The 25,394-nt window shown below is 35.1% G+C and overlaps 1 protein-coding gene across 6 annotated transcripts in view; it reads left to right on the top strand.

The window, feature by feature from the left end:
• Window positions 1–25,394, top strand: part of huwe1 (HECT, UBA and WWE domain containing E3 ubiquitin protein ligase 1) — a 362,527-nt gene that overhangs the window by 97,500 nt on the left and 239,633 nt on the right. For 5 of the 6 annotated variants that reach the window (XM_039775721.1, XM_039775718.1, XM_039775719.1 and 2 more), the window contains exons 7-9: window positions 11,079–11,156; window positions 12,381–12,428; window positions 14,402–14,470. In XM_039775721.1, coding sequence (XP_039631655.1) covers window positions 11,079–11,156; window positions 12,381–12,428; window positions 14,402–14,470 — 195 coding nt within the window. The remainder of the gene's footprint in view (window positions 1–11,078; window positions 11,157–12,380; window positions 12,429–14,401; window positions 14,471–25,394) is intronic. The other variant, XM_039775720.1, reaches the window with a different exon arrangement.

The raw sequence follows: 25,394 nt of genomic DNA, 5'->3' as shown, positions 1-25,394 counted from the left end.
ATAGGATCATACCATTATGTGAAAGAAGGAAGGGGGGGCAGACGCTCCGAAGACAGCGAGTGTTGGTACAGGCCAGGTACACAGAGAAACACTGTCGCTCTGTGTACCTATTGCTGCGACAGACGAGGAGCCAGATTTAAATGCAAGCGCATCGTGTAGAAAAAAAGAAGAGTAAAGAAATGAGTGAAAGCCGAAAAAGAAGCAGCATCTGGCTGCATTTCAGTGATATTGGAGACTGCAAAGCTAAGTGCAGAATATGAAAATATCCGTTAGAGCAGGGTCAACAACAAACCTGCACAGACATATAAGATCCACCCACCCATCCGTGCAACTGGAAGAGACCGTGCCCAACCAAAGGGGAACTTCTGTCAATGCATGATTTCATGGTACACCGATTACATTGATCAGCGCTTCCCAAAACCTCAGTATATAAAGACGGCGTTGGAATATTTCGGAATATATAATGTAAGCGCTGGAATATATAAAGTCAAATCTTGAATATATAAAGTCAGCGTCGGAATATATTGTCACGCTTGGGTCACAGATTTGCACAGAGACACAGGAGGTCGTAGAAACAAGAAGGATTTTTATTCAAACACTGCAACACATGCGCTTAAACGTGCTCCATGACAAGTCAGAGATGACAGTTCCGCTAGGGGCAGAGAGAGAGAGAGAGATAAAAGCAAGCAATCAATTTTCAACTGACAGGCTGCACAAGGCTTTTAAGTTAGCTGAGTATCGCGCGAGGTTTGCATTACGCGTTATAGCGCAAGTCAGAAAGTAAAGAGCAGTGTGAGGGTAGTCTGTGTTTCAGGGGTTCTGGTTTGCCCAGGAGCGTCTATCTTCTTGGGGTGCGATCAGCCCTCCAGCTCACACCCTCAGCTTTATTCACATTTCCGTGATTCAAGCGACTCTCTGTACCAGGTTCATTTAGTCGTGTTCAGAACCTGGTCGATGTTTTACTGTGAAACGATAAGGTTGTAAGCCCAGAAACCATCTCTTGAGGCGAAAGTTTGTATCTTTCTGTTGGTATAACCATTGAAGTGGACAATGATCAGTTACCAAAGTGAAGTTTACATGTATGTGTGTGTGTATATATATATATATATATATATATATATATATATATATATATATATATATATATATATATATATATATATATATATATATATATATATATATATATATATATATATATATATGTATGTGTGTGTATATATATATATATATATATATATATATATATATATATATATATATGTGTGTATATATATATATATATATATATATATATATATATGTGTGTGTATATATATATATATATATATATATATATATATATATATATATATATGTGTGTATATATATATATATATATATATATATATATATATATATATATATATATATATATATATATGCCAGCAACACTCATGACAAAACAATTACGTTGTCAATCATGTTACGTTATTTTTAAAATTTTTCCTTTTCTTTTCATAACTTCTTTTACACACTATCTCTGAGAAGCTGGTATTTTGCTAGTATATTTTATATATATATATATATATATATTTTTATATATATATAATATATATATATATATTTTATATATACACACTGAAAAGCAAGCAAAATTAGATGCATTACAGAAAGCGGACTTTGTGGCTCTTACTGGGGATCATTGGACTTCGGTGACCGTTAGTAATTCTAAATACATCTAATTACAAAATGTTCAATGATCACACTGTTTTAGCCTAATGTACAAAATAATTTTGGCTAATGTTACTCAGAGTTTAAAGAGTAAGCTGGTCAAATTACCTTTTATGTTTCTGACTTATTTTCTTTAAGAAGAAAAACTGCACTTTATTTTGAAATTTTGGTTATTATTATTTAAAGACAATACTATTCTGAAAATGTACTTAAAGTACTTAAACTACCACTTTATTTTTAAGTCTGCCCAATTTTAACCAGGGATGATATTTTTGTTTCTGTTTTGAATTCAAATGCAGTTTAAAAGCTTTTTTTTCAGAAATTAAAACAGCTTCAGTTTACAATATTCATGTCCATGTCTATTATTTGATTCTGTCGCCCACTAAAACCGCTTTTAAATTAAAAAAATAAAAACATTTGCGATTTGGGGCAAATTTACGTGTGCGATTACATACGATTAAAATCAAGATTAATTCTTACACAGCCTCTAATTAATTGGATTAATTTTTTTAATCGAGTCCCACCCCTAATATATATATATGTAGATTTGTATATATATGTGTATATACAGTATATATGTAGATATCTATGTATATATGTGTGTGTATATATATGTATATATATATATATATATATATGTGTGTGTATATATATATATATATATATATATGTGTTTATAGATATATATGTATATATATATACAGTGGTGTGAAAAACTATTTGCCCCCTTCCTGATTTCTTATTCTTTTGCATGTTTGTCACACAAAATGTTTCTGATCATCAAACACATTTAACCATTAGTCAAATATAACACAAGTAAACACAAAATGCAGTTTTTAAATGATGGTTTTATTATTTAGGAGAAAAAATCCAAACCTACATGGCCCTGTGTGAAAAAGTAATTGCCCCTTGTTAAAAATAACCTAACTGTGGTGTATCACACCTGAGTTCAATTTCCGTAGCCACCCCCAGGCCTGATTACTGCCACACCTGTTTCAATCAAGAAATCACTTAAATAGGAGCTGCCTGACACAGAGAAGTAGACCAAAAGCACCTCAAAAGCTAGACATCATGCCAAGATCCAAAGAAATTCAGGAACAAATGAGAACAGAAGTAATTGAGATCTATCAGTCTGGTAAATGTTATAAAGCCATTTCTAAAGCTTTGGAACTCCAGCAAACCACAGTGAGAGCCATTATCCACAAATGGCAAAAACATGGAACAGTGGTGAACCTTCCCAGGAGTGGCCGGCTGACCAAAATTACCCCAAGAGCGCAGAGACGACTCATCCGAGAGGTCACAAAGACCCCAGGACAACATCTAAAGAACTGCAGGCCTCACTTGCCTCAATTAAGGTCAGTGTTCACGACTCCACCATAAGAAAGAGACTGGGCAAAACGGCCTGCATGGCAGATTTCCAAGACGCAAAACCACTGTTAAGCAAAAAGAACATTAGGGCTCATCTCAATTTTGCTAAGAAACATCTCAATGATTGCCAAGACATTTGGGAAAATACCTTGTGGACTGATGAGACAAAAGTTGAACTTTTTGGAAGGCAAATGTCCGCTACATCTGGCGTAAAAGAACACAGCATTTCAGAAAAAGAACATCATACCAACAGTAAAATATGGTGGTGGTAGTGTGATGGTCTGGGGTTGTTTTGCTGCTTCAGGACCTGGAAGGTTTGCTGTGATAGATGGAACCATGAATTCTACTGTCTACCAAAAAATCCTGAAGGAGAATGTCCGGCCATCTGTTTGTCAACTCAAGCTGAAGCGATCTTGGGTGCTGCAACAGGACAATGACCCAAAACACACCAGCAAATCCACCTCTGAATGGCTGAAGAAAACAAAATGAAGACTTTGGAGTGGCCTAGTCAAAGTCCTGACCTGAATCCAATTGAGATGCTATGGCATGACCTTAAAAAGGCGGTTCATGCTAGAAAACCCTCAAATAAAGCTGAATTACAACAATTCTGCAAAGATGAGTGGGCCAAAATTCCTCCAGAGCTGTAAAAGACTCATTGCAAGTTATCGCAAACGCTTGATTGCAGTTATTGCTGCTAAGGGTGGCCCAACCAATTATTAGGTTCAGGGGCAATTATTTTTCACACAGGGCCATGTAGGTTTGGATTTTTTTTCTCCCTAAATAATAAAAAACATCATTTAAAAACTGCATTTTGTGTTTACTTGTGTTATATTTGGCTAATGGTTAAATGTGTTTGATGATCAGAAACATTTTGTGTGACAAACATGCAAAAGAATAAGAAATCAGGAAGGGGGCAAATAGTTTTTCACACCACTGTATATGTGTTTATAGATATATATGTATATATATATGTGTTTATAGATATATGTGTTTATAGATATATGTGTTTATAGATATATATGTATATATATATGTATGTTTTTATATGTGTGTGTATGTGTATATATATATATATATATATATATGCCAACAACACTCACGACAATGACAAAACAATTACATTGTCAATCATGTTACGTTATTATTAAAATGTTTCCTTTTCTTTTTACTTCTCCGCTGCCAGTCGCAGGTATTTTACTATATATATATATATATATATATATATATATATATATATATATATATATATATATATATATATATATATATAAATATATATATATATATATATATATATATATATATATATATATATATATATATATATATATATATATATAAATATATATAGATAGATATATAAAAAATATATAAATAGATATGACAACAACACTCATATCAATGACAAAACAATTACATTAACAATCCTGTTACGTTATTTTTAAAATGTTTGCTTTTCTTTTCATAACTTCTTTAACACACTACTTCTCTTCTGCGGCTGGTATTCTGCTAGTGTATATATATATATATATATATATATATATATATATATACACACACATACAGTAATATTATAGTATAATACAGTGCATTATTTATAATATCAACTTCTAGTATAGCTACCATTTACTTTCAAAGGCAAATGAAAGGGGAGCAAATCTGTAATATAATTAGAATTGTAATCATTTCTGTTTTAATATTTTGATCTATCCTGTTGTGTATAGTGGCAGGAGGAGCAAGTAATAATTATAAAAGCTTTTTGGTATGTAATCTAAAATACATTTTCAGAAAAGGACTTTTCAACAGTAAAGCTGGATTGGGTCTTCCTGAAACACTCACATTTAACTGTAACAGTCATATCCAATGAACTTTAAGTTGATTATAGTGTACTCTGTAATACATAATGATTTTTAAATTTGTTTAAATGTTTACAAGACATTTTTATGCTACTGCAGCGTCCTTATTATAATTGATTCAGATTATTCCATGTATGAAATGTATCGGTTTCTCGTTATTTTTGTATGTTAAAGCCAGCAGTAAAAATCTTCTGACCACATACTCTTTTCAGTTAAAGCATAATTCATAATGCCTGTGTTTTCTTTTAAATATTAGCTTTTACATCTTTGCATTCTGATATGTTTGCCTGCAGTTTTCTCTTTCAATGTTTGTTTTTGGGTCAGACTTGACAGTCCTGATCATAATGTTGTAATAAAACAAATTAAGCCTAGTTCCTGCCAGTCAAAGGCTTTTAATTCATATTATCAGATGACTTTTTTGCATCTAACGAGAGGAGAACTGGACATGCTAGAACTTATTCAATGTCAAAGAGACGCTATATATTGTCATCTGCCTGGTAGATGATGTTCACACTGAGTTTTTCGGGGAGTATTCATTTGTAGGTAACTAATTCCTGGGGTTAGGTAGGTGGCTGTGTCTACAGCTTGGCATCTGTTTTAAAGGAATGTTTAGAGGTAAATTAAACATTTAGAGGTCCCCTTTCCTGTTTTAGAAGTAGTTTTATAATGGTAAATTAAGTGAAGAAATAACTTTTTAATGCATTAGCAGTATTTAACATTTGAAAGAATGGTAAAGATAATTGGTTCTGGTGGGAGCTGATCCAGTCCTTGGGCCTCATGTATAATGCTGCTCATTGAATTCACACTAAAGCATGGTGTAAGGTCAAAAAGACAAATGTGCGTATAAAAAAAAAAAAAAAAAATCCAAATGCATAAATATGTGATTGCCATCTTTCTCATTCTTCTGCTATATAAATCCCGGTCAGGATGAAATGTAAGGCATGCACCTGCTGCCCCTTCCTGACTCCTCCCAGAATTAGGCCTCTTTGAATATGAAAATCAATATAAATAGCTTAAGTTTAGCATTCTGTGAAAAGACAATGGCAAATGCATGGGGAGAGGGGAGAACTTCAGCGAACACCAAGTGGAAACAAGGAAAAATGTTCTATTTGTTGGTTTGAGCTGTCGTATAAACAACAAAAGAAAGTGATATAGAGTGGTGATGAAACTCGAGTTCAAGTTCAGAAAGTCTCATAGTGCCCGAAATAAAAAGTGGTCATATATCAAAGTTGGTGTGAATGGCAAGTTGTAGTCCCTCGTCTGAGTGTCGTATGGAAGCGTATTAGGGTATAGAGAAAAGAAATAAAACTGACACAGTGGAGGAAAAAGAGGTCAAAATATCGACAAAATGTTGTAGTTTATTTTCGCACTAAAGCAGAACGTCAGACTTAACCCTAAAATTGTTTAACTTACTAGTTTCTCAAATCCCATCGTAACTAAAGTAACACGTTAAATGCTTTGTATTCTATATATTCTATGTACTGTATGTGTACCAAGCCATCTATTAGCTTAGAATGCCGTATCTTCATAACCTTTAAGGAAAATTGAAATATTATCTTGTTTAATTATTCCATCCATCTATCCATCCAGGGTCGTGCCAGTCCCAGCAATCATACAGCGTGAGGCAGGAATAATCGCTAAATGGGGGTGCCTGTTCATCCCTACCGCTGTCCAGTTTTAATTAACAGTATACATTATTTAAATGAAGTTAAAATTTATCTGTAGAATGTAATATGTACTGCATTTCATCTTAAAAATGATATCAAGAGCTTCAAGAAGATACCATCTGGAAATTGATGCTTAGCCAGTTGTCATCATCTGTAAATACATATGCTCTCTTCTATTGAATTGAATTCCTTTATTGTTGTTGTATGGTACAGTGAAATTCAATATTTAAAATAATACGATAAACAATGAAAAATATACAATATGAAAGCATAAGTAGTTTAGTTTGTGCAATATTACAACTGTAATGCAAGTTTACTGTGTGGTAACTGTACTTATAAGAACAAACAGTTCTACCGGGTGCACTTGATGAACTGTGAGTGTGTTTATAGCTCTTGAGATGAAACTGTTTCTGAACCGCGATGTCCGTACAGGAAAAGCTCTGAAGCATTTTTCGAATGGAAGATGTTCAAATAGACTCTGCCCATGGCTGAGGCAGCATTTGCTAGAAGTTGTATCCGAATAATTCTCTCCATTCTTGGCACAATCTGCCGTAGAGCTTTCCGATTAGCTGCAGTATAGCTGTGATTCCACACTCGGGTACAGTGGGTTAAAATTCTCCCAAGTGGTGCACTGAGAGTAACAACGCTAAAGCAGCTGTGATATTTGTAATTGTTTGGCCATTTCGTGCACCATTATATGGTTACAGGTTATGATCAGGTGCCTTAAACAATAAATACATATGGTGTTAATTTCACGGTATTTGATAAAGCTGTGTCAGGGATGTGAATGTAAAAAATAAAGGGAAACCACACAAACAGTAGCACTGCTTTGACGATGGGTGCCGACAGTTTTCGAAACTTAGCAGAAAACTTGCATATGCAATGGTTTATTCTGGCGTGAGTGTGTGGTTATGACAAGTTTAATTGTTATACTTAGCGATATGAGTGCTGAAACAGGTGTATGCAAAATTTTTGTGCATACGCACAGTTTATACATGGGTTCCTTGGTGATTTACCCTTACTTAGTCTAAAGCCTCCTTAACTTCAGTCTCTGTGGTATTGCAGTAAGATGCCTGCAGCATCAGGGGAATGTATGTTAGAAAGAAGGATTGGAATTTTCGAAAAAGAAATTTAGAATTGAATAGGGTTTAAAAAAAAAAAAAAAAATTTTTTTTTGATAAAGATCACCGATTTAATTTTAGTGGCTCAAATAGACGTAAAAGCCTCACATTTCAAAGTCAATCCGGCAACAGGTTTTTGGTGGACCCCTGGACACGTGCTTGTCTGTAATGGGCCACAAACTTAGCTGTTTGGAGCAACAAGGATTTAATTATAGGTTGGTTTGAGAAATACTACATGCCTGTAGTTCAGTGGTGCACCATGCACAGGTATTCTGTATAATGATGAGTTGTGAATTGAGTTAATTTGTTATCTTCTGTTTAGATTGAGCGAGACCACTGGCAAAAATTCTCAAACTGCATAAAGACAGATTTATGCTTTGGAAAAGATGTAAATGCAAGTGAAACATTTGTAATTTAAGAGGTGATGTATTGGTAAATAAAAAAGTGTAGAGGAAACACTGAATACTCCATAGCTAAAATGTTTATCAGGTGATAAGAAATAGGTCAGAAGTAGTTTAGAAATTAAATTGTAAAGTGAGTGAGTATAATTTGTATATGATTTTGTATTCTTGGTAAAATAAGAATTCTTGGAAATTTTAAAGTTGGTTTGCTAAGATCAGAGGTGTCACGTACAGGACAGACTCCTGCAATACCGCCCATATGAAACCCTGAGCCAGTCAACAAACTACTGTATTACAGAACTCCCACCCTTTAACACACTGCCCAGAACTACTCAGGTAAGCATAATGCTTGGGCCGTACCCACTGTCTTGTGTGCAATTACATATTTGGCTGATGCCTTTATCCCAGGCGACTTAAAACATTTATGGTTCAATTGGTTACATTTCTTTTGGTTTTTTCAATTGGAGCACATGCAGGTGAAGAGCCTTGCTCATGGTCACACAGTGTCAGTAGCAAGATTTGAACTCGCAACCTCAGGGTTTGAAGTCCAAAGCCTTAACCTCTGTACCACACTGCCTGTGTGAGTAAGACAACTCTCCCTCATTCTGGTTATGGTCATGAGTCAATATTAAAGGACTGTGGGAAAGGTCAGAAAAGTGACAGGTCTGAAGTAGTGCAGCATAATGAAATTTGTGGTGCATCATAATAACTAAATACATCCCAATGCAGCATAAAACATTCATAATTGCTAAATAATCTTGTCCTTAAGATTGTGAAGCAAAAGGTTTTCGAAAACGTTTGTTCAAACGTTGTACATATCTATGTTTATCATGCAGACAAGAGCTCTGATAACCAATAACACAAACATTGGAATTGGCTAAAGCAATTTACAGTAAAGAGGTCTTGGTACTGAGAATTTCCTGGCCCTCCTGGTGAACAACCTGATGACCAGCATTGAATAACTATGAATATAAAAAAAAATTTCATTGGAAGTATCTTTGTTTTGTTTGGTAACGTTTGAATAATTGTACAAGCTGAGACAAAGCTTTTTATTTTTCCCTTGTCTCTCAAAAATTGAGTTGAGTCACCACACAGTTTTCTTTGCCTCTTATGTGAACTTTTTTTTTTTTTTTAAAAGTAAGATCTAATTTGTTGTTCCAGAGTCTGCATCTTATTGTTAAGGTTGGGTGACAGTCACCCACCCATTTGTGTTATGGTGAAGTATGTCAAGGTATTTCAGTGGCTTAGTGGTATAGAGCCTCTTGTATCAACAAGAGGGTCCATTACAAACTTCATAATATCCTGGCTGAAAGAAAGAATATTAGCTTTGTATGTGCCTTCATCCAAGAAGGTCCCAGGGTACAGAGTGTCCTTGACTTGGCTGAAAACCTCAGAATGAGGTCATCTGATGGACATCACTGGAGCCTTGATTAAAGTGAATTGAGTGAAGTATTAAAGGTTGGCCTTACAGAAAAATAGGTGGACAGCAGGATATGAATCACGTAGTCTCATGAAGAAAGATCGTTTTAGACATTACTTTGTACTGAATGAATTCAAAATTAATGAAAGAACTGTTTTCAGCAATACTGGTTTGTTTTTTCTTGAATGTCTGTTTTTGATTTTGATACCATGGTGAAGGGAAACACAGATTTGTGTTTCAGTTGTAAAAGATTACATACGAGTTATATAATTATCAACCACATTTTAATATTTTCTGATAAACATATCAATAAACAATATTAATACACCAACAGTATAGTGTTTTAAGGGTTTGGCTTAATGGTGTTTTATGTGTGTAGGGTTTTGGGGGTTTACTACAATGGTAGTGCTGGCTGTGAGTTAACTATAGTTACTGTTTGCATCCTGTACAGTTAATGCTATCCCACAGCTCAGTAGTTCAGCTGCCACACTGCAGGATTTTTGGAAGCTTTTAAGGCAGTTTAGAAATGTGTAAACCAAAAAAGCATCACCTATTGCAATAAAAAAAAAGCATTATGCTTACATAAGGAAACATTTTTAAGTCAGCATTTTTAGTTCTTTAAAAATGGAGTCAGTATGTCTTTGTGTTTTGTGAATCTGCACATCTGTATTGTTAACTTGATTTTGATTCAAACCATACCTTATGCCGTGGTATAATTAGTAACAGATGCTGTTTTTAGTAAACACTAATTCACCGCAATTCAAGTTCTCCATTGTGCCCCAAAGATATCTGCTGTTGGTGCTATTGTAGCCCGACCTAACCGGGAAAATCTTTTGAGTAAATTGTGTACTTCTTTTTCTTTTGCAGTTTAATTTTTTCTTAAAGGTCTTTTAATGTGGCATTTTTGTCTTTGTGAGAGCTATGAATGTTTTAGTTGGTCTTTATTTTTAATAAAACTTTAGGTTGAGATTACATATTAAATATCCATTTTGAAATCAACCTAATCCTTTACTTTTTTTGATTTATACTTCTTTAAGATTTAATTGGACAAGTGTTTGTTATAAATCGTGCTTAATATACTCTTAATATTTTGGGTTGTTAAAAAATGGATTGGAAGCTATCTGAACATTTATTTAACCTTGTAAAGCCATGTAAGTCAATGAAGGATATTTGGTTTTAGTTGGTTATCTTCCTGTATTTTTCCATTTAATTTTGATGGTTTAGAGATTTATAGTAAAGGGCTAATTTTTAGAAAAGCTTTAAAAATGTGTACCAAGAGCTGGCACTGTTTATTTTTTGATAAAGTAACAAGTGTTTGTGTATGGAGAATGAGTAGTGTAATGAAGTTTTTAGATGAGCCTTTACATTTTTAATTTTTATCTAGTAAGCAAAATAATGAGAACTGTTGGGTTAGAGTTTTAGTCAAGGTTTAGTGCCTAATATTGTAAGGAAAGATTAAGGGATACTGATAGAAACATAGTTGTCCATATTTGTAATAAAATACAACAGGTTTTTGTCCTTTTTTTCCCTAGAAATACCCACCAAGTGCCACTACGTTACACTTCGAATTTTATGCAGAACCAAATGCAGAAGTCAAAGTAGAGAGAAAAGTATGTACTTTTATATATCTCTGTTTTCAGTGTGGCATACTACTAACAGTTACCTTTGTATTTAGATTTTCAACAGCAAAGCACCCTTTATGTCATTGTGTGTGTTGGTGATACAGTATTAAATGAGTGCTGATGGTGTTGTTGAGACTGCCTCAAACAACTCTGATCATAACTGGTTTGAATGGGTTTTATTATCATTGAATTGAAAGTTTTTTAAATCCAGGTTTTATATTCTACAATAAGACATAAGGAGCTGATAATAAATTTGAAAAAAAATATCAAATGTCATACCTCATTTCTAAGTTGTATTTTTCCTCTGTGCATTAGTTTTCCTCATTATTTTGGTCTATATAGCAATGTGATAAATTGGAATTCTTTTTTTTTTATTAATTTTATTGCAGTCCATACAAAGCAATCAAGTTTTTACAAAAATAAAAATTGAGTTAATTTAAATTGGAATTCTATTCAGTCTTTTCAGGTGAACATCCTGTTGTAGGTTTGTGCTGTAAATCATTTACGAGTGAAATAGCAGCATGAGGAGAAAGTTTAAGTTAATCTTATTTATTAGCAGCTTCTCTCCTTTATAATGAGTAAACCTCCCTTGTTCTATGGAGAACCATGTCAAGCAAAAAGCATTAAGATAAAACTGTACGCTGGTCACACATCCTTTACTAATGAAAATAGTTCAGTTACATTGCAGATATGATAAGGATTACTTTTGACATAAACCATCCTTAGTAAGTTTTCCTTCACTATGATTTTGCTGCCGAGCCATATTGCTGCATTATGTTAACCGTTGATCAACCATTCTTCTTTTGTGTTCTGTTGTTAATTATTTTGGTTCAGTAATGCAATACATATTTTCCCTCATTTTATGCAGTTTTAATGCTGTGCTTCAGTTGTCTCTTAAAAGATACAGCTTTTGTGAAATAGACTATGTTCATACACAAATAATTTTAGCATGCTGCTCAGCAGAATTTCATGGTGAATAACATGTTCAAGTCTACTCAGATGAAAATGCTGTAGTTTTACTGTCTGGAAGGTTAAGATTTTTTCCTGTCCATCCTGTTGTACCATCCTTAGGCCGCTGTAAAGTTTTCAGGTGGTTCTTATCTCAGTTTTGTGGTAATAGTTTTTGGTTTTTCATGTAAATTGTAAAGATTTTTTTAAACAAATTACAATTTGTGAATTCAGTTTAACTGTCATTTAAATTTTTATTTACAGGCAACAAGCAACACATTGCATTATATTCACATAGAGCAGCTAGACAAGGTGAGTGCAGTGTTTTAGCTCAAATTACTAAAGGTTTTGTCAGCTTTAAAAATATTTAATGGAAAATGGATGTGTTGTGCAGACATGCTTTGACTTAAAAATTCACAGAACCCGAGACATTGCAATTGATGTCCTGCCATTTTATGTGGGGTTTCTGTGCATTTTCAATTTGTGTACCAGTCTAGAAATGACTGTACATCCTTACTCATCTACATCTCATAGTGAAGATGTAAATAAGATATTTCTGTATTGGGTGTGCACATTTTTCTTCCATATTGTGGGGGAAAATTCCATAAGCTGATTTAGAACTAATGCATTTTTCAAATGTATTTCTCACTGTACCAAGCTTCTCCTCACTTTCAGCCTTGGTATGTCAGCTCTACTTATGTGTCTTTTGGCACAGGGTGTCCTGTCAGAGTGTAGAGGCCTTCCTCAAAAAATATTGACCTTGCAATGGCCAAAAGCAAGACTTGGAGTGCCTGTAGGTCTTGTACTTTATTATGAGCAACAAGATACAGACTTTGCTTATTTTTATAATCTTTATCCTGGTAGATATGGATCATGTGGTCTACTATTTCACTGTACATTGTTTTATGCTGAGACATGGAGTCCCAACTGAAGTTCCACATTCAGGAGTGTCATTGCCAATCAAATCAAAGGCTGATAAAAATAAAAATATAGCTATGTACAGACTCATTCTTTATGTGCAAGACTGGCAATCATGCAGCTAAAAATCTACACACCTTAGCTCAATAGACTGTTCCTACTTGTATGGTAAAAGCTTGATATATTTTTTTTACTTCTAGATTGGCAAAGTATAGTACAAACATCAAAATGCAATTGATGAGTTGAAAGAAAGTGCAAATGCAATGACAAATTTTATTCAGGCATTTCAAGTTTTTGTTGGCTTTTAAAAAAAAAAAAAAATCTTGACACTTGTTTTAATGGCAAATCTTTTAGTTTAAAACTTGGATAGCTCAGCCTCTCAAGTTCTCTTGTAGTTTTTCTTGTGGTATTCCAATATTAACTGCATCTTTCTAACTGGAATTGTTTTAAAGTGAGGTTCTTGAAAGAAAGATTAGTGATTATGTGCAAATCTACCATTTATTTTATTTCATCTTTGTATTTTAACTATCCTCATTATTTTGGTCTATATAGCAATGTGATAAATTGGAATTCTTTTTTTTTATTATTAATATTAATTTTATTGCAATCCATACAGAGCAATCAAGTTTTTACAAAAAGAAAAATTGAGTTAAATTAAATTGGAATTCTATGCAGTCTTTTCAGGTGAACATCCTGTTGTAGGTTTGTGCTGTAAATCATTTACGAGTGAAATAGCAGCATAAGGAGAAAGTTTAAGTTAATCTTATTTATTAGCAGCTTCTCTCCCTTCTTATGAGTAAACCTCCCTTGTTCTATGGAGAACCATGTAAAGTAAAAAGCAATAAAATAAAACTGTGTGCTGGTCACAAATCCTTTACTAGTCTGTTGTTTTCAAAATCTCCCATTGCAGAAGGAAAAATTCCAATTTTGTTCAACTTGTCAAGGTTTGGAGATTGAACACACATAATATGGTCACGTCAATTCAAGACACTCTCTTCTTCACTGTCCCATCTTTTCAGCTTTAGTATAACAGTTCTTTTTAATGGAATGTAACTGTTTATTTTGTGTTTTACAACTTTAGTCACAAAAGTCATTAAAGATGTTTTGACTGACTGTTTACTATGTTAATAGTTTAGTTTTGGGAAGAATTGTGACATATACCACACAGACAAGTTTAATTTAAATTTAGCTTTAGCTTTGAAAAGATGAAATATGAAAGACGTTTAGTCAAACATTGCAGGTTTTTTTTTGTTTTGTTTAAATAGTGCTCTAAATTAAGTTAAATGTGACAGAGCTCATTGTATATAATGTATTGATGTTATTTGGGTTAATACTAATTTTAAATATAGTGTTGTTGTGTCTTTCAGATTTCTGAAAGCCCTTCTGAAATAATGGAGTCCTTAACCTTAATGTACAATATACCGAAAGACAAACAGGTAAAGTCATTGTTCATATATTTATGTTTAAAATTATTTACATATTTTGGTTAAGTTATATATTTTACATTTAAGTTTTATTTTATTGGACATTTATGGATAAATGATTGGAAAGTTAAAATTTCTACAATGATTTTGCTTTGAGGATTTTTAAATACGTTCCTGAGAGGTTCAAAAATTGCAATCAGTAATCACAGGAAGGTCAAAGTAATGAGAGTAATTACTCATTCATCTATTACTTTTGTTACTGGAGCTGTGCACATTTGTACAGTCGTGAAAAAGTAAGTACACCCCATTGTTTCTTTAACATACATTATGTGGACATATCAAGATTTTTTTCATTTAAACTTCTGAAGGTAATGGTGATATATAGCAAACACCATTCCATATTTACATTTTGTTGTCTGTTTTATAATTTAAATAAACAAATGCAAATTTTGGTGCAGAAGGTGAGAAAAATACCTCTAAGATCCCAGGGCCCACAGAAAGCTCATGTCAATGTCAAAGTGCATACATATACATTTAGAAAGGAGCTGCACAAATTACTGTAATTGGGTGGTTTGCTAGGAGGAAACTTTGGCTTTTAGTTTTTGCAAAAACCTAAGACCGTATTTGACCAGAAGATTCTGATTCTGCCTGTTAAGCTTGGTGATGGAAATGTTATTGTTTGGGGCTGCTATGGTTCAGTCACAGCAACTCACTGTTAGAGCCCACTGTGATTTCTTTGTTGTACCAGAGGGTGCTTATGGATAATGCAAGACCATGTGTAAAAAGACTGAACCTCAAACGAAAGTGATCCTTGGCATTTGATAATGAATCTAAATATACCAGTACATCCACCAATGAATTGCTGAAAAGAAACAATGGAGAGTTCTGGAATGGCAAAGTCAAAGCCTGGATCTGAATCCCATCAGGGTGATTTCTAGGAATTTTGGTAGGGTTTTTCATTCAAAGCATCTCTCAAACATTGTACAGTTTAAAGAACCCTTCATGAAGGAGTATGAAAACCGTTCCTCTAGCTTATGTCTGAGACTAGTAGGCAGTTGTAGGAAATGCCTATGGTACCAGTTATTTGATAAACTATGTTAACATTCACAGTGGTCTGTGTTGCTGTGCCGGTTGCTCAGAAGAAACAAGCATTTTCTGTTCTTTCAATGAAAAAGCATCCCTGTGACCAGCAGTTTGCACATAGTAGCCCAGAAACATGAATGTGCTTAAACAAAACTATAAGCAGCCAACCCATCACTGGCAACATGCATGCTTTCACATTAGGCCAATTTAAAGTTACCAGTCATATTAAATTACATTATTAAGGCACATATCGAAAGTTTTTTTTTTTTTTTTTTTTAAACACATACCCACCTGTATGCGGTTATAGAAAATAACGCGTAGAGTCCATATACAGTGGTACCTTGGTATACGTCCTTAATCCGTTCCAGATCCTTGGACTTATACCAAACAGGACGTATACCAAATGAATTTTTCCCATTCCGTTCCCATGAAAAAAAATCCTGTTGTTATTGGCATATTATACATTGATGGGGTTGCATAAAATAAGTTAAACACTGCTTAATACTAAAATTCATACATACAAAAGCAATTAGATGAAATAAATGAAAATTTAACCTTTTTAATAATGTCTGTTTCTCACAATCGTGGATACTGTCTTTCTCGGTATACGGTATGCAGCAGCCAAGTCCCGGATACGCGTGCCACCTTCATACTTTACAACAATCAATTCAAATATACGTGAGAAAAATTAAATTTCGTGAAAATTGACAGAGAGCTATAGCGCGGGTTGTTCACTGAATGCTAGCAACTGGTGTACTGACGCTCGTGGGCAGTCGTGGCTTTGTCTCGAGAGAGGTAAACAAGGGTAGCGCGCGGTGTTCTAGCATGCGAGTCGTATTCGAAGCAAAATTTTTCGCTGCAAAACAGGGCATATACCAAGTTGGACTTATTCCAAAGCGAACGTATACCAACGCACCATTTTATTTCTATCTACTTGGCATTCGTTCTCATCTGTTCTCACTCTCTAATTTGAGAGGTGGGGTACATGTGGTTTTAACAGAAAGTTGAGCTTTCTCCTGATTCAATTAAAGTCACTTCCAGTTACAAAATCAGTGTATTCTAATTGATGAGGATTCTGTCAATCTTGGTTTTCATTGTCCTTGCCTGAGTCCATTTTGCACCTTCTGGCTCAAGAGGCTTACAGTGGAGTCTTTGCAGAGCTGTCAGTACAACTCTGATTTACACCTTTATTATCAGATTTAATCCGTGCAGATATTGGTACAAGCTGGAGTTCAGTCCCTTAGTTTGGAATCCTAATGGAGGTTTTGTGCAGCTGGATGCATGCATCCCTGTTAAATCTGCATTCTTCACAGGCCTGGTGTGCCACTGAAGCCTAGAAGAATGGACAGTGTCAACTTTGTCCTGCATCCTGGATGCAAATTGTTCTTGTCTTGCATCTGATAATTGGTGGGATAGGCTCTTGCTTCCCTGCGACTCTGCCCTAGATACAGTTAGGTCCATAAATATTTGGACAGAGAACTTTTTTCTAATTTTGGTTCTGTACATTACCACAATGAATTTTAAATGAAACAACTCAGATGCAGTGAAAGTGCAGACTTTCAGCTTTAATTCAGGGGCTCAAAAGTAATTGGACAAATTAAATAACTGGAAATAAAATTCTAATACTTGGTTGAAAACCCTTTGCTGGCAATGACAGCCTGAAGTCTTGAACTCATGGACATCACCAGATGCTGGGTTTCTTCCTTTTTAATGCTCTGCCAGGCCTTTACTGCAGCGCTTTCAGTTGCTGTTTGTTTGTGGGCCTTTCTGTCAGACGTTTAGTCTTCAAGTCAAATGCATGCTCAACTGGGTTAAAATCAGGTGACTGACTTGGCCATTCAAGAATTTTCCACTTCTTTGCTTTAATAAACTCCTAGGTTGCTTTGGCTGTATGTTTTGGGTCATTGTCCATCTGTATCATGAAACTCCACCCAATCAATTTGACTGCATTTAGCTGGATTTGAGCAGAGAGTATGTCTCTGAACTCCTCAGAATTCATTCGGCTGCCTCTGTCCTGTATCACATTATCAATAAATACTAGTGTCCCAGTGCCACTGGCAGCCATGCATGCCCAAGCCATCAAACTGCCTCCGCCGTATTTTACAGATGATGTTTGTTGCATAATTTGGATAATGAGCTGTTCCATGCCTTCTCCATACTTTTTTCTTGCCATCATTCTGGTAGAGGTTGACCTTGGTTTCATCTGTCCAAAGAATGTTTTTTTTCAGAACTGTGCTGGCTTTTTAGATATTCTTTAGCAAAGTCCAATCTAGCCTTTTTACAGATGATGTTTGTTGCATAATTTGGATAATGAGCTGTTCCATGCCTTCTCCATACTTTTTTCTTGCCATCATTCTGTTAGAGGTTGACCTTGGTTTCATCTGTCCAAAGAATGGTTTTTTCCAGAACTGTGCTGGCTTTTTAGATATTCTTTAGCAAAGTCCAATCTAGCCTTTCTGTTCTTGAGGCTTATGAGTGGCTTGCACCTTGCAGTGCACCCTCTGTGTTTACTTTCATGAAGTCTTCCTCTTTATGGTAGACTTGGATATCGATACGCCTACCCCCTAAAGAGTGTTGTTCACTTGGTTGGCTGTTGTGAAGGGGATTCACTTTACCATGGAAATGATTCTGCGATCACCACTGTTGTCTTCCGTGAACGTCCTGCTCTTTTTGCTTTGCTGAGTTCACCAGTGCTTGCTTTCTTTCTCAAGATATACCAAACTGTAGATTTTGCCACTTGTAATATTGTAGCAATTTCTCGGATGGGTTTTTTTTCCTGTTTTTGCAGCTTAAGGATGGCTTCTTTCACCTGCATGGAGAGCTCCTTTGACCGCATGTTGTCTGTTCACAGCAAAATCTTCCACATGCAAGCACCACACCTCTGAACAACTCCAGGCCTTTTATCTGCTTAATTGATGATGACATAACAACGGACTTGCCCACACCTGCCCATGAAATAGCCTTTGAGTCAATTGTCTAATTACTTTTGAGCCCCTGAAATGAAGGGATTGTGTTAAAAAAATGCTGTAGCTGCCTCATATTTTTATGCAATCTTTTTGTTCAACCCACTGAATTAAAGCTAAAAGTCTGCACTTCAACTGCATCTGAGTTGTTTCATTTAAAATTCATTGTGGTAATGTACAGAACCAAAATTAGAAAAAAGTTGCCTCTGTCCAAATATTTATGGACCTAACTGTAAATGTGTTTGGAAGATGGATGGATATGCAAAAATATAATTTATACTTGAGCTTTACAAAGATTTAGAACAAACAAGCTTTTTAAAACCTATTTTCAAACAATAACAATAAAGCTGGAAATGTAAAGTGTGCAGCATTTTCAGAACTCTACATATTAGATCTACATCAGACTTCATTCAGACATGAAAAATGCAATCATTTGTACTTACCTTACAATGCAATATTTAGGGTTTAGGAAATCAATAAAAATAAGCAATGGTACAGTTTAAAATTTTAATTGAGAAAAACAGTGATCTCTATGTTGTAGTTTCTAAACTGCTGCATAATGTTACTGAAAAAGATTTTTGTGCCCTGTGATGAGGTGGTGGTAATTGTCTTAATTTGCACTCTTGTGTTTTCTATACAGCAGTAAGAAATGGGTGGCATTTGACATTTAGGTTGTTGGGGCGCAGATGAATAAAGAAAAAAAGAATGAGAAAAAATGCATTATTTTTTTAGTCACATATTAAATTGTTTGCAGTGTAACATTACAATATAACCAAAATCTTGCAGGGTTGTAAAAAAGCTAGAGCCTGTCCCGACAAATATTGCGTATAAGGCTAGAACCAACCCCTGGAGAAGGGAGCAAGTCTCGCACAAAACCACAAACCAGTTATGCCACATGCATTGTGTGTGTTTTCTGTTGGTGTTTTTACCAGTGGCATGGAATGAAGGATTAAATTTGGCTCTTCCATCAACACCAATATATCTTCTACCGCACAGTCAGACTGAACTTCTTTGACTCTCTAGTCATTCCAATCTGGGGTTTGTTTTTTTTTTTTTTTTTTGTCCACTGTCCAAAAAAGTTTTTTTTTCTCTTGGTTTTTGAACATTTTCATACAATATGGTTAGCTTTGTAAACAAACAACATTCTTTGCTAAGGCACCATGCATGCCCATTAAGAAATAATTTGCCCTTTTTTGTTTTCATTGTGGATAATAAACTTTTAGAGGCAAAGTGTCCATGCAAAATTTGAGTGAAAGCTTTAAAATAGACTGCATTTTCAAATATGTCTATGTTAATATGGACTAACACAATTTCCATTATGTATGAGTGTGTTAAGGACAGTACTCAACACTGACCTTCACAATCGGCCCGAACCTCTTTGGAGCCACTAATCAACTTAACATGCATATCTTTGGGATGTGGTTAACTCTGCTGCCTCACTTTTCCAGATTCTTGTTCTAATCTCCCCTCTCTCTCTCTCTCTCTGGGGTTTATCAGTTCTTGATGCTTGATAACCTGGCTGATGACTCTGATCTTTGAATGCATCTCTAAAGGCTGATTAAATCCAAAGTTATTGGCATCTGTCAAATGGGCTTACATAATAGCATATTCCTTTATTTATTCGATAAAGGTGTTGTTGTTACATAGGCATTGTTTTAACTCTGTTACAGGTAAACTTTTAAAAATTGACAAAGCCTTTTTGGGTACTATGCCTAATATTAGTTTACTTCATGTATTAACATTAGTTAATTATTTTAGAAGAGGCCCCAAATTAATTGATTTGGTTAAGACAGAATGGATGGATTATTGATTAAAGAATTTATATATCTATTTATATTATATTTATATATCTATATATTTATATTTTTATATATTTATATATATATATATTTATATATTTATACATATACATTTAATTTATGTATATATATATATTTATATATATTTATATATATTTCTATTTATTTATTTATTTATATATATATAAGTGTGCAGTGCTTTTTCTTTTTACTATGTTCTGGATTTATTCCATTTTGAAAAAATAATGGATTAGGAAGATTTTTTTTTTTTCCTTCTATGATTAAATTGGGACTGCAGCAAAAGAACTTTAGTATGATGCCTGTGGACACACAAAAAAAAAAACTTGGCAAACATGCAAGTTGTATTGGAAAAAGTCCTGTTTTGACAGTAGTTTACATCTTCGCAGAAACTACATCTTATGGACATTTTAGATGCATCTCTCTATTATATAAAAAATATCTTGGGCCGGGACTTTTTCCCACGAGATGAGAATTTGTGCCAGGAGATTTAACCATGCTCATTGTCCCCTCGCCTCTCATTCGTGTGAATGCTATTGTCCGACACAGTTCCTGTGTTCTCAGCTCCCTAAGTGGGTGTGGAAATAACAGACAAACCGTAGAAGACGACAAAGTAGAACATTGTAAAGAAGTTCAAAAATGTTGGTGCGATACACATGCAGAGCACGTTAGAGATTATGAAAGTACTAAGTTGAAATTCTCTAAAAACTGATAGTAAAGATCAGATTAGCGCTAACAAACGGAAGGTATTACTCGGTTATATAACGGAACAGTGAAAAGAGATTGAATATATGGACAAAGGTGATAATGACAGAAGTATGTAGATATTGTTTGACTTTAAAGTTTAAGTCAGAGACTTGTAGATCGTCTAATTCGTGTTGCCATCAGGGAAAAGTAAAGGTTACATCCTCAATGAAGAGGTGTATCCGGGAGAAAAAATTTATTTGGTGAAAGTGAAATCTTCAAACACTACTGGCAAAATATCCGCATCTGCAATAATCTGTTTGCATTCACATCATTCAATGCTCAAAACGTATATTTACATGATTCAGGACCATACGCTACCAGAATCTGTGTTCTTGCAACAATTAAAGCTGCTACAAGTTTAACTTCAAAGATACCACAATTTTTTCAGGTTTATGTTCATGATCACGGAGAAGCGATGCAACATAGAATAGATAAAGTTAAATGATTGGACGTATTAGAAATTCTACAGCCAATAATAGATACAAATCCATACGTCTAAAAGTATCACACTTTACACGAAATTAGTTTTTAGAATTCGAATTTTTCTTGGATTTCTTTATGAATCCGAAAGATCACACTGTCATATATAATAAACCAACACGTGACGAATTGTAAGCGATATTAGTTTCGAAAGACGGAGATACCAAAGACAGAGTTGATATACATATTTATCCAGATGCACAGCACGACTCGACGTAATTGGCAGATCCGGGAAATGACTAGTGTGTACGGCCCGCACGGGGGTTGGTGAGCAAAGCGAGCAGGGGGTATAGCCCCCTAGTATGTAATATGTATTGATATGTACGTATTCATCGTGCAGTTCTAGTTAAACATGAATCTGTTAGACAACTGTTAAATATTACGCATTAAATTTGATATCTCTGATAGTAAAGTTGCAAGGGATGATTTTTTTAAAAAAACCTTTTGTGCCTGTCCTGTTAAGAGGGACATCAGTTCTTTAGATTGGGGTACTGTATAAGTGGTAGTCACTTGTGGTGTAGTCTGTTGAAGATGACTGAGGCATCTTTTGAAATGCCCAGTGTTCCAGAAAGGCCTTTTCAACTCTTGCTGTTAAGATAAATCAAGGCATATATAAAGCCAACAACATTATTTCTGCAAAAAGCTTACTTTTAAATATTACAGGTCAAAATTAAAACGGATATTATCAGCTCTCTGATAGGCTGGCACTCCCATCCAAGACTAGTTCCTGTCTTACTTTTCTCTCAGTGCCAATGGAATTTGCTCCTGCTCTCTGAATTCATTAAATCTAAATTGTGGAGGTTCAGGTAATGAATGGGTTGGTACCTTAGTGTAAAGGTGTTAAAAGTGCTCAGAGCACCACAATTTATCATAAAGATGGGGATTATTAAAAATAAAGCATTCTAGCGTTTCCAAGAAACATACATTGAAGCATAAGATTCAACTCTGAAGAAAAGTGAAAGTCCTTCACTGTCTGTGCACACATACTAAACCAGGCTAGAGCTGCTTAGTCTGCATATGTTTTGGATGTGGTTAGCACTTTTGTATCATTTGTTCCCCCAAGATTTCTGGATTTTAAACCTGATTTAAACTAAATTTGCACATTCCTTCTGGAGGCATTTAGATTTTTTTTCCCTCTCAAAAGATGCCATTTAACCTGACTTGCGACTTTGAACTGTTCCCTTGTGACTAAGCTCATTTGACAAGCAATCAGCTTTTTTCATGTTGAGTGATACCTTTTATTATTGAATTGTATCATGCAGGGTAATAACTACAAGACACCTAATTGAAACAGAGTGTCACTTCACCTTATGTTTGCATCAACAAGACTGAGTATGCAACATCTATAAGCTGGTGTACATCTGAACACTTTTCTAATGGGTAACTCAGGGTGGAAATGATGAAATATATTTCCCAAACCCTTGCAAAGTGGCATGTACGAAATAAGTAACCATGAACTGTTTTTTCTCATTTTTCATGATTGTATCTTGTACGTACAGTATAATGCATACATACAACATTTTGGTCAGATGTACGTTAAGAATAGTTTCAAGTTATCTTGTGTGTGCAACGTATATACACATGCAACGTATTTGAACACCCTGCGATTTTGCAAATTCTCCCACTTAGAAATCATGGAGGAGTCTGAAATTCACATTGTAGGTGCATTCCCATTGTGAGAGACAGAATGTAAAAAAAAAAAATTCAGGAAATCACATTGTATGATTTGTACAGAATTTATTTGTATTGCACTGCTGCACATAAGTATTTGAACACCTGAGAAAATCAGTGTTAATATTTGGTACAGAAGCCTTTTGTTTGTAATTACAAATGTTTCCAGTAGTTCTTGACCAGGCTTGCACACACTGCAACAGGGATTTTGGCCCACTCCTCCACACAGATCTCCTCTAGATCTGTCAGGTTCCGGGGCTGGCACTGAGCAGCACGGAGTTTCAGCTCCCTGCAAAGATTTTTCGATTGGATTTAGGTCTGGAGACTGGCTGGGCCACTCCAGCACCTTGATATGCTTCTTACGGAGCCACTCCTTGGTTATCCTGGCTGTGTGCTTCGGGTCATTGTCATGTTGTATGACCCAGCCACGACCCATCTTCAGTGCTCTGACTGAGGGAAGGAGGTTGTTGCTCAATCTCACAATACATGGCCCCATTCATCCTCTCCTTAATATAGTGCAGTCGTCCTGTCTCCTTCGCAGTAAAGCACCCCTAAAGCACAGTAGGGATGGTGTTCTTGGGATGCCTCTCCTCCTGTTTCCACCAAACATGGCGTATGAAATTTAAACGAAAAAGTTTTATTTTGGTCTCATCTGACCACATGACTTTCTCCCATGCCTCCTCTGGATCATCCAGATGGTCATTGGCAAACTTCATACGGGCCTGGACATGTGATGACTTGAGCAGGGGAACCTTCCGTGCAATGCGTGATTTGAAACCATGACGGCACAGTGTTCTACCGACAGTGACCTTTGAAACTGTGGTCCCAGCTCTCTTCATGTCATTGACCAGCTCCTCCCGTGTAGTTTTGGGCTGATTCCCCACCTTTCTTATCATCTGTGATACCCCACGAGGTGAGATCTTGCATGGAGCCCCAGTCCGAGGGAGACTGACAGTCGTCTTTAGCCTCTTTCATTTTCTGACAGTTGCACCAACAGTTGATCTATTTTCACCAAGCTGCTTGGCAGTTGCCCCGTAGCCCTTTCCAGCCTTGTGGAGGTCCACAATTTTGTCTCTGGTGTCTTTTGACAGCTCTGTGGTCTTGCCCATGGTAGTAGTTGGGGTCTGACTGATTGTGGGGTGGACAGATGTCTTTAAAGAGCTCAGACAGGTGCTACTAATTAAGATTACTAAGTGGAGTAGAGGGGGACTTCTTAAAGACAGAGTAACAGGTCTTTGAGAGCCAGAATTCTTGCTGATTGCCAGGTGTTCAAATACTTATGTGCAGCAGTGCAATACAAATAAATTCTGTATAAATCATACAATGTGATTTCCTGAATTTTTTTTTTTACATTGTCTCACAGTGGGAATGCACCTACAATGTGAATTTCAGACCCCTCCATGATTTCTAAGTGGGAGAACTTGCAAAATCGTAGGGTGTTCAAATACTTATGTTTCTCACTGTATTTTGTCACATTGAGATGGGAACACTTTTTTTTGTGGTTCATGGCTTATTTAAGATGTAATGTTGCCTTTCTGTAAAAAAAAAAAAAAATTCCTTTCACCACTTTTTCTTAACCTGCTGCCTATTTTGTAACCTTTTAATTATAACCCTGCTTCCAAAGAAACTAGGCTTCTACAAATAGGTAATGGAGGTGTGTGTACTCTTGAACTTAAGTTGTCTCATTGCTCTCTACTGTTGTCTTTACGATGGAAAAGAAATTACAGTGCAAGCTAAGAAAATAGCAAATTGCACTAGCGATATCCATTCAACTCTAACTCGTACCATAAACTCTTATGTAACCAGCACTGTACTTGACGTTGTTTCTGCCAAAGGGGGCAATACCAGCTATGGGTGCCAAGGGTGCACTTAGACTATTTCAGTCTGTGGAAAAAGTATCTATTTATCATTAAGTGAGTTTTTGCAAATTTAGATCCTTTTGTGTTATTTCAAATGCATCATATTTTTGTAAGGATACTGTGTAATTGTAAAATTAAATCTTCATAGATCTTTATGTTAAAGAAAATAAAATGCAAGGGGTGTACTTGCTTTTTCACATAACTGTACATGCTTGGAAGAAACGTTTGTCGTCAATCGCTGTTTGTGTCTGAATCAAGTACTATTAATTTTTTTATCTGTCTGACAATTTATTATTTATTTATTTTTTTTTTTTAC

The sequence above is a fragment of the Polypterus senegalus genome, chromosome 13 (genome assembly GCF_016835505.1).
Source record: "Polypterus senegalus isolate Bchr_013 chromosome 13, ASM1683550v1, whole genome shotgun sequence".
Classification (NCBI taxonomy): Eukaryota; Metazoa; Chordata; class Cladistia; order Polypteriformes; family Polypteridae; genus Polypterus; species Polypterus senegalus.
Note: the sequence above shows the minus strand (reverse complement) of the source record. Positions and strands in the feature narration are given on the sequence as shown.